Consider the following 10,827-nt stretch of genomic DNA (forward strand, 5'->3'; position numbering starts at 1 on the left):
GCTGTCATCACGGAGCCTGCTCTGGATTCTCTGTCCCCCATCCTCTCTCTGTCCCTCCCCTGCTCACACACACACACACTCTCTCAAAAATAAACAAACAATTCTAAATAAACAAACAAATAAATAAATAGAAAAAACAGAAGTAGTGCCCATTTCTTCTATAAAAGTCCAGGAAATTAGAAAAGTAAAAAAGAAAAGAGGAAAAGAGAAGAAGAGGAAAAGCAGATAATTTAATAAGAGTTCCATTGACTAAAGGCTACTGAAGTACTGAAGGCTCACTTCCTGGTCCTGTGGCTTCTAGATGCAGATTTCAAACATTGGGAAGATAAAAGTAAAGAAACAAAACTGGGAAATCTAGAATTGCCAATTTTGAATTTTGTCAAGGGCATAAAACAAACCTAAAACATTATCTACTAGTACCATCATTTCATAAAGGAAAAAACACTTCTACATCAAATAAGGAGAAGTAATGGATAATTCTTTAAATTCGTTCAACTTTATGAAAAGCTTTTTATATTACTCTGACTTTTCTCACTTTGCCTTGACCCATTTTGGGAACCATTATCCTAATCTTTTTCTTTCTTACTGAAAAATCGCTTGAAGTCAGATATGATGTGGCGGTGGTACGGGTGGGTAGTCCATTTTCAGCACTCAAATACTGTGAGTTTTTGTCTTGTTTTGTGTTTTAGGTAGGCTTCATGCACATTCTGGATATAAATGCGGGGCTTGAACTCATGACCCTGAGATAAGACCTGAGCTGAGATGAAGAGTCAGCCACTCACCTGACTGAGCCACCCAGGTGCCCCACAGATGTTTTTACATGGTTATGAGCAGTGTTTATATAATTCTGTATTTTCCTTTTCTTACAAATCATTACAAGACAGACATTACCTCCATACTACAAACTCTATGGAGACAAAGTTTTAAAAAGCAACTTTAGGGGCACCTGGGTGGCTCAGTTGGTTAAGCATCCAACTCTTGGTTTTGGCTCAGGCCATGATCTCATGGTTCTTGAGTCTGAACTCCACACTGGGCTCTGTGCTGACAGCTCGGAGCCTGCTTAGGACTCTCTTTCCCCTCTTTCTCTGCCCCTACCTGATTATGCTTTCTCTCTCTCAAAATAAATAAACTTAAAAAAACAAATAAGTAAAAAGCAACTTTAATTCCTTTGAGTATAATTTATTTAATCAATCCCATATAATTTCATTTTATTCCTACTGTAAATGATATTGAGATGAGCATAGTCTCCTCATATTTAGAATGTTTCTATAAAGCATATCACAGAAAACTAATGACCCAAAGAGCACGATTATTTTTAAAGTTACTGATTCTGAAAGGGCTGAGGCCATCGACAGGTCCAGTGACAAGGTAAGAAGGCCCATCCCCCACTCCAGCTCCCCAGTAGCTCAGTCCTACCATTCACCAAGCCAAGAACACAACAGGTGTCAGTCAAAGGTGTATTCCAGGTTTTAAAAAGGGTGTGGTAAAAACAATGAATGCAAGCTTTCTTTCAGACCTTGGGCACATGGGGCTCTAATCTAATCCTAACTGAATTAAAATTCCACATTTATTTTAAAAACTGTGGTTTTTCACATTCTGATTAAATGGCGAATTAGGATTAGAGTAACTTTAATAATAAAAAGAAGAAAAATAGAAGAATGTTCTGAAGTAACGAGACCTCAAATCTAATGACTGTATAAGAGCTCTAACAATTATTAAAAATATTGAATCCCTAAGAGAAAAAAAAACTGTTGTAATTAAATTCTTACCTGATTAAAATGGTCAGCCGCAAATTTTCTAAGGGACTCAATGTCCTTCCTTTTTAAGTATTTCTGATGAAAGAAAATCAAAGTAAGCTTACAATATGATGGCTTCATAAACATGTCTATGTCTATGATATCAAATGGGATACAAATATATTTTGTGTCCTTCCATCATGATAGTAGGATTCAATAAAAGTTTAGTTTCTGCTTCCAAGGGACACAATTTTAAAGCCTGTAACAGAGCCTATTAATTCCCCAACCCCTTCCCCCCAGTTATGCAGGCCTCACTGGAAACTGCCATGAATATATTCCACAGAAGATCCTGGGTGTGTGATACATAGGGTAACTGTTCAAAAGGAATCTTTACAACTGAATTGTGTAAGAAAAAAGTAACTTTCAGATCAAAAAGAGGACTAGAATTTGCTTATTTCAGGTCTTTTTTAAAAATCATCTCAAAACCTTTAAGTGAGATACTCTATCATCATAACTAATATTCTTGGGGCACTAGACTAGGTATGGGAGATATAAGAAGGGGGAGGCATGGTTCACATCCCCGCACTTCTTATAATACGCATGGGGAAGACCAGGCATACGCAAATTGAGGCAAACAATAACAATACGCAATATACATTATCCCGAGCTTACCTGGACACATTCGTTATGTCTGGTCTAGAGTATAGACACAAATTACTTTCCACTAAACATACGAGGTGACTGATAAAAGTAATGAGACTGAATTCTTATTCCCATTTTGAATACGCTAATATGCTCCAGTATACAAATGAGGAGTCTTTCAAACCAGTAATTTTATTCAAAGGACTTCTGGAACCCCTCTTATTAAATTACATTCAACACAGGTGTGCTAACACCAGAAAACAGACGTGTCTCATCACCTCAGGGTCAGTGTTCGCCTCGCCCAACCATTCCTTCTCCGGCCCTTGTTTGCCCTCTTTTGCTTTTTGCAGCGCTACCTCTTTTCTCCTCCCTTGTTTGAATGCATCTGAGACCAGAGCTCTGGGAAGACTGAGAACCAACATGCAAGGGCAGTGCTGGAGCTGACAGGGGCTGGAAGACTTTGGATAAATTGAGGCTGAACCCAGGGTCTGAACACGATTTCATGCTCATCGCTGGTGGGAATGATCCCAAATGAAATACAAGAGTACTTTACAGCATTTTTTTTAAAAGGAAGGAAAAAACCTCTAGATCTTGGGTGTAAACTCATACTCACAAGGGAAAGTATTAAACTTTATATGAAAATATATATTCTTATAAAAAGAATTGTTCTTCTTGAAGTTTACATGTGCCAGTGTTGAACTGCTCATGACTTACTGTTCCTTCAGAGATACATATGGCCTTGACTGTTCCTTGGGGTTTACTAAGTGCATCTTGAAGAAATCCAACTTCTGTGTTTCTGAACACATCACTAATATCTACAATCTATAAAATGGGTAACAACAAAGGGTAAACAAAAGTGAAGTAATTTTTATCTCAAAAACTTTTACAAACAAGATTCTAAAGAAGCCAGTAGATCTTTATTAACATTTATAGAGTGCATTCATAGTGTTTACTGTGGGCTAGGCACCATGACAAGGGTTAATATTCTAATGTATTATTCATTGTTATTAATTCATTTAATCAGTACAACAGATTATAAGATAGGCACTCTCATTATTCTCATGTAACATATGAGGAAACCAAGGCACAGAGAGGAAAACTAAATCAGCCTAGAAGACATAGCTGGTAAGGGGCAGATCCAGAATTTAACCTAAGGAGTCTGACTTAAGAAAGGAGCCTGGGTGTCTCAGTTGATTAAGCATCTAGCTCTTAATCTCGTCTCAAGATCATGGCTGATCACGGTTCATGTGATTGCGTCCTGAGCCGGGCTCTGCACTGACAGCAAGGAGCCTGCTTGGGATTCTCTCTCTTCCTCTTCCCCCTCTGCCCTTCTCCCACTTGTGTGTGCACAGATACTCTCTCTCTCTCTCTCTCTCAAAATAAAGAAATGAAACATGAAAAAAAAAAAAAAAAGAGCTACTATTCCATACTACAAAAGAAGAAATAAGGAATGGTTAAGTTGACAGCTGTAAGCAGGCAGTTAGGACTTTTCGTATATATTTTTTCATCCTAAGACATCCTAACACTGCCTATTTATAGAGGAAGTAGAACTTCAATTTCTAAGGAATGTGCACTGACAAATGGGATACAGAAATGTCACCAGCATGACAGATGTGATGGGCTGTTTCTAAGAGCAAATAATGAGAGGCTTGCTAATGGGAACTGCTCTATATAAACACGACCCTTACTCTTAGTTAAATATGTGTAGAGTTTGATACTTTGAATAAACATTTCCATATGAGCTCTTTATAGGCTAGGGAGACAGAGCACGAGCTGGGGAGGGGTACAGAGAGAGGGAGACACAGAATCTGAAATAGGCTCCAGGCTCTGACCTGTCAGCACAGAGCCCAATGCGGGACTCGAACCCATGGACTGTAAGATCATGACCTGAGCCGAAGTCGGATCAGTCGGCTTAACTGACTGAGCCACCCAGGTGCCCCAAAAAAGAATAACTCTTAATCATTTGTCTTCCAACTGTTATTTTAGCTTAAGAAAAACCAAAGAGGAAAGAATAGGGCTTTTTTTTTCCTTTCAAGTTACCATTAACGTCCATATAATTAATAAATTCTTAGTAATAAAAACTTTATAACAAGAACCTTGCTCTTGGAATGGGTCTTGGAATACAATACACAGAAAAAAGTACTGCAGTGCTAATGGGCTATTATTCTCTCTTGCTATAGCTTGGATAACAGTGTGTGTAACTTGTTGTAAATTTCAAAGTGGTTTAAAAGACTGTAGGACTATGTGGGGGCAGAGTCTTGGAAAAGTGAAGAGAGATACCTTCATCCCAAATCGAGTGTCGGGTTTATCGGTTCCATAGCTGGCCATTGCCTCAGCAAAAGTCATAGAAGGAAAAGGAACCGCCACAGGATCTTTATCACTGGGCCAGGAATACTGGAGCAAGCCCTCAATTAGACTCCGGATTCCAGTCTGGTCTACAAAAGACATCTCTATGTCAATCTGAAACCAAAATAACATATGAAAACTAACTTGAACAGCCATGATATGAATATGTACATATGTATATATTTCTCTGGTTTCAAGTTACCACAGGATTCTGCACAAAAATACTTAATGTCTGGATGGGGGTTGTGGGGGACAAATATTACTGTACATCTGTTTTATGTCAGGCACTGTGCAAATACTTTACAAATCTCAGCTTGCTTAATTCCCATCACTAAGTTCCCATTCTCACAGCTGAAGGCTCAGAGGGGCCACATAACTTGCCTGTGTACATGTAGTTAGTAGCAGTGAAGCTGCATTTCATTCTAGGTCTGGCCAACTCCAAAACTTAAGTAAGATTTTTGCACTTCACCACATTGATTAAAACACCGCGCTGATACCCTATCATACAAAAACCCAATCACAACAGCTTTGATGAGTCCAGAGACTAGGTAGATTGAATACCAACATACAGAATTGTTGGTTCTTAATGTACGAGATTTGTTTTCAGAACGTTATCCTACCATGGCCATTAAAACACTGTCAGAATCTCTGGCACTTCTTAGTTGATGACTGTACTCCTTACAAAACGGACATATGGAATGGATCAAAAATTGAACCATTAGTGTCTCAACTGCTGGTTAGTTTAGTTAAATAGCTGATGAAGAAAATGTAATGAGAAGTAAAGCACTGGCATACACTGGTGATTTTGTGGGTTTGGTTCCAGACCACTGCAATAAAGCAAATAACACAATAAAGTGGGTCAAATTAATTTTTTGGTTCCCAACTGTATATAAAAGTTATGTTTAGGGCACCTGGGTGGCTAAGTCAGTTACGCGTCCAACTCTTGGTTTCAGCTCAGGTCATGATCTCACGGTTAGTGGGTTTAAGCCCCATGCCGGGCTCTGTGCTAACAGTGCAGAGCCTGCTTGGGAGTCTCTCTCTGTCCTTCTCTCTCTGCCCCTCCACCCTGCATCTCTCTCACTCTCAAAATACATAAATAAAACTTAAAAAAAGTTATGTTTATAGGGGCGCCTGGGTGGCTCAGTTGGTTAAGTGTCTGACTCTTGGTTTCGGCTCAGGTCACGATTTCACAGTTCATGAGATTAAGCCTCTCATCTGTGCTATCAGTGCAGAGCCTGCTTGGGATTCTCTTTCCTACTCTCTCTCTGAACTTTCCCTACTTGCATGCTCTCTCTCTCTCAAAATAAATAAACTAACTTAAAAACAAGTTATGTTTACACTAAGTCTATTAAGTGTGCAATAGCATTATCTTTAAAAATATATATATACACCTTAATTAAAAATACTTTATTGCTGGGGCACGTGGGTGGTTCCATCAGTTAAGCATCTGACTTCGGCTCAGGTTATGATCCTACGGCTCATGGGTTTGAGTCCTGCATCGGTCTCTGTGCTAACAGCTCACAGCCTGGAGCCTGCTTCAGTTTCTGTGTCTCCCTCTCTCTGCCCCTCACCCACTCACATGTTCTCCTTCAAAAATAAACATTAAAAAAAAATACTTTATTGCTAAAAAAAATGCTAAACATCATCTGAGCTTTTAGTGAGTCACACTCATCACAGATCAAGAAAACAAATATAATAATAATTAAAAAGTTTGAAATACTGCAAGAGTGACCAAAACGTGACATAGAGACTCAAAGTGAATAAATGCTGTTGGAAAAACGGCGCCGATACTTGGTCCACACAGGGCTGCCCAAACCCTCAACCTGTAAATAATGTGATGTTTGTGAAGCACGACAGAGCGAAGTGCAATAAAACAAGGTATGCCTGTGTATAAAATTACTGCCTGGTCTTGAAATGCTTGGCCGTAGGAAGGCTGAGTAAGTAAGACACAGAAGTGAACATAACTTAGTACCTGAGTAAACTCGGGCTGTCGGTCTGGTCTTGAACCTTCATCTCGATAACATCGGGCAACCTGAAAATATCTACAATTGAAAAATAGCATGATTTGAGGCATGATTTTAGGAAGATACACATACTTTTCCCCAAAAGTTCATTGCGGTACACTCTATGAAACAAATTAATAATGGTACCTAGAGGAACATAAGAAATTTAAAAATTCTTTATGATGCTCTAATCTAAGCAGATAAAGAGCAGACCCACGAGAAACTAACTGCTCTATACGTTGTCTTAAAAATATACAACTGCACCTTCTGATGTTCATATATTAGACTGGCATGCAAGGCAAGTCTATACTTCTTTACACACACTCTTTCGCTTTGGCCAAAGTGAAATATTTGTTGTTCCATGGGTACACTTGAGCTTCTTGTGCTATGCTATTCTCATTCTCCCCTTTACCTGCTGAGACCCAGTACTATCCCAGAATGCCTCACCCACAAAGATTTTTTTCCTATCTCCCAAAACTGTATTGTTTCACACCTTTTAATACCAAGTTTGCAACCCTCAACAAACTTATTCTTGGGATCTATCACAGTTGGTTTTATTTATTACCCTATTCTGTCTTACTACATTCATTAACTCCTGGAGAGCAAACCCTATTCTTTTTTGTTTTTAATTCCCTGCACATCCACTAGCACAGAGCTTTGCACACGGTGGCCATCCAAAAATCGTTACTCAATAACGACTATAATGTTTAGGGTATTTTACAAGTATTTTCCAAATGCTCATACATTTCCTAACTTCTTTTAACAGATCAGACTATTTTGTATTTCCTTTTCTCCTCTCCACATCCCTCCCCTTTCTTTTTCTGACAACTAACTCCCAGCCATAAAGAAAGCTCACCTGTCTAAACCACCAACCATCAGAAGCTGCTTAAACTGTTGAGGACTCTGAGGGAGACAATAAAACTTTCCAGGTTCCCTGGATGGTACTATAAACTCTTTTGCACCCTTTTAATGAGAGAAGGAGAGCAGAAATATTGTTAACAAAATCAAACCTAAGGCCTGGTGTAAGTTAATACTTCAGCTCATCACTGAAGTTAACTAAAGATCAATGACTAATCATTTCTTGCTCATTTTTCAGTCCCCCAAAAGGCTTGCACATAGTAGGCTTTAAACTATGTTTGTACATAGGTAATAAATGTATGCTTGTTGAAATGATTTTCCAATTCTGTTATTAGCTAAAGGAATTTTGCGCAATTCCTATTCAATAATTGCTAATTGCTCTTTTAAAAAAATTATATTGGGGCACTTGGGTGACTCAGTCTGTTGAAGCATCTGACTTCAGCTCAGATCATGATCTTGCAGTTCGTGAGTTTGAGCCCTGCATCAGACTCTGTGCTGAGAGCTCAGAGCCTGGAGCCTGCTTTGGAATCTGTGTCTCCCTCGCTCTCTGTCCCTCCCCTGCTCACACTCTGCCTCTTCCTCTCTCAAAAATAAACATTAAAATTTTTTTAAAAAATATTTTATTAAAAAAATTTTTAAATATAATTTATTGTCAAATTGGTTTCCATACAGCATCCAGTGCTCATTCCAACAAGTGCCCTCCTCCATGCCCATCACCCACTTTCCCCTTTCCCCCATCCCCTATCAACCCTCAATTTATTCTCTGTATTTAAGAGTCTCTTGTAGTTTGCTTCCCTCCCTCTCTGTAACTTTTTTTTAAATTTATTTAAGAGAGACAGACGGACAGCCAGATGGACAGCCAGGCAGACGGACAGACTCGAGCGGGGTAGGGGCAGGGAGAGGGAGACACAGAATCTGAAGCAGGCTGCAGATTCCAGGCTCTGAGCTGTCAGCACAGAGACCACAGGGCTTGAACTCACAAACTGTGAGATTATGCACATTTAACTGACTGAGCTGAAGTCAGACACTTAACCGACTGAGCCACCCAGGTGCCCCTCAAATTTTTTTATTTTAGAGAGAGAGTGAGAGTACAAGCAGGGTAGAAGGAGAGAGAAACAGACAGAGAGAATGTTAAGCAGACTCCTCAGTCAGCATGGAGCCCAACATGGGGCTCAATCTCATGACCCTGGGATCATGACCTGGGCTGAAATCAAGAGTTAGATGATCAACTGACTGAGTGAGCCACTGAGGTGACACGCTCAGTGCTTTTTAAAATTAAACTATAGTTTTAGAAGTCCACAGACCATATAAATAGAGTAAATACTGTATAAATAGAGTAAAATTTAGAAATTTTAATTCTTGAAGCACCTGAGCAGCTCAGTCAAACGTCTGACTTTGGCTCCGGACAGGATCTCAGTTTGTGAGTTCGAGATCTGCACTGGGCTCTGGGCTGACAGTTTGGAGACTGGAGCCTGCTTCAGATTCTGTGACTCCCTCTTTCTCTGCCCCTCCCCCACTCACGCTCTCTCTGTCTCTCAAAAAATAAACGTAAAAAAAAATTTTTTTTAATGTCAATTCTTAATGAATAAGGGGTTTATTTCCAAGGAAACCATTATTATTAATTTTTAAGAAACGTTTATTTATTTTTGAGAGAGAGAGGAGGGAGAAAGAGAGGGAGCACAAGTGGGGGAGGGGCAGAGAGAGGAAACCTCAAGCAGGTTCTGCATTCAGCACAGAGCCAGGGCTCAATCTCACAACCTTGAAATCATGACCTGAGCCCAAATCAAGACTCAAATGCTTAACTGAGCCACCCAGGGGCCTTCAATTTTCTCAATTCTTAACAAAACCTAGGGGTGCCTGGGTGGAAGGCGGTTAAGCATCCAACTTCGGCTCATGTCATAATCTCACGGCTTGTGAGTTCGAGCCCCATGTCGGGCTCTATGCTAACAGCTAGAGCCTGGAGCTTGCTTTGGATTCTGTGTCTCCCTCTCTCTCTGCACCTCCCCACTTGTGCTCTGTCTCTCTCTCAAAGATAAACATTTAAAAAATTTAAAAAAAAAAAGCACCCAGATCTAGTTAATATGACCATCATGAGGCAGTAAAATATAGGAAAAACCTAGCCAAGTGAATATAAAAACAAAGTAGTTCAATTTCATAACTAGTAGGGCACTGTTGTAGGCTGATTTAAGGAATATACATACCCCCGGAGTTCTCTTAAACAATGTTGGTGTTTCTATATCCACAAACCCTAAAAAGAGAGAAGCATCAGAATTTTAATACATAGGAACCTGTCAAATATGTTGTCTATGGTTCAATTCAACAAATCTGAGGCTACATTTTAATTAGGGATTTTGACTGAAATAAGTTACTGAGCCTGCTGAATACTGATTTCCACACATCCAAGAAGGAAGCTGAAGATTTTCATAAAAACCTATTTGGTTCATAAAATGACACTTTTGTCATGAAATAATTCTAACTCTTTGATGGATTCTTGTCTACTGAACCATTTTGGTTTTCTAAACATTCTGCTAGTGTAGTGAAAATAACATAAACATAGTAGGAAAAAAACCTCAGGACTGAAGAGTCTAGTTTAATTCATAGGACATTTCTGAGCTCTTAACAAATTAGTATAAGCATGATAAGGAATTAAGAAAACTGCCCAAGGGCTGTCCCACCTTCAAGGCAACACCTTTCAAAGACTATTTGTGACCTACTAAAGAACTAAATTATGCTCTAAGACAAAACAGCTGGAAATAAACCTTTCTTCAAAAACTGCTTTTCATTGAGTGAATTCCAGACCTCTGGCAACTTGTGACCCAATGATGCTAAAGAGAAGACACAATAAAACTGCTGATGAAAACAGAAGAGATGCTAAGATGCTCATTGAGGCTTGTCCCTTACCATGGAGATTACAGAGGTATTCCCGCATCTTCATGACCATCCGGGACCTCAGTCGCAGGTTATGCTGCATTTGGAAACTACGCAAGTCTAAGTAGCGATACTGCAAACGAAGAGCCTCTGTTTTCTAAATAAATTTAGAGAGTTTTATGTTCAAATATTTCTGAATGCTAAAATGATATTAACTTTAATACAAAGCTTGAATTTTCAAAAACTTCAGTTTTATCTTTAGTTTCCACCATTTGCTAATACACCACCATTCTTTTTTATTTTTTTTTCCTTTCCTTTATTTTAGAGAGAGTGAGTGAGCAGGGGAGAGGGGCCAAGGCAGAGGGGGAGGTGGG

General features: G+C 39.2%; 1 protein-coding gene across 5 annotated transcripts in view; it reads right to left on the reverse strand.

Moving 5' to 3' along the window:
* DARS2 (aspartyl-tRNA synthetase 2, mitochondrial) overlaps positions 1-10,827 on the reverse strand; it is a 30,729-nt gene that overhangs the window by 11,551 nt on the left and 8,351 nt on the right. For 4 of the 5 annotated variants that reach the window (XM_077763342.1, XM_077763341.1, XM_077763340.1 and 1 more), the window contains 7 exons: positions 10,487-10,610; positions 9,787-9,833; positions 7,584-7,690; positions 6,697-6,766; positions 4,659-4,838; positions 3,093-3,200; positions 1,770-1,832 (listed from right to left, as the gene is read on the reverse strand). In XM_077763342.1, coding sequence (XP_077619468.1) covers positions 1,770-1,832; positions 3,093-3,200; positions 4,659-4,838; positions 6,697-6,766; positions 7,584-7,690; positions 9,787-9,833; positions 10,487-10,610 — 699 coding nt within the window. The remainder of the gene's footprint in view (positions 1-1,769; positions 1,833-3,092; positions 3,201-4,658; positions 4,839-6,696; positions 6,767-7,583; positions 7,691-9,786; positions 9,834-10,486; positions 10,611-10,827) is intronic. The other variant, XM_077763343.1, reaches the window with a different exon arrangement.

Source organism: Crocuta crocuta, unplaced genomic scaffold (assembly GCF_008692635.1).
Source record: "Crocuta crocuta isolate KB4526 unplaced genomic scaffold, BGI_CrCroc_1.0 scaffold3, whole genome shotgun sequence".
In the NCBI taxonomy this organism is placed as follows: Eukaryota; Metazoa; Chordata; class Mammalia; order Carnivora; family Hyaenidae; genus Crocuta; species Crocuta crocuta.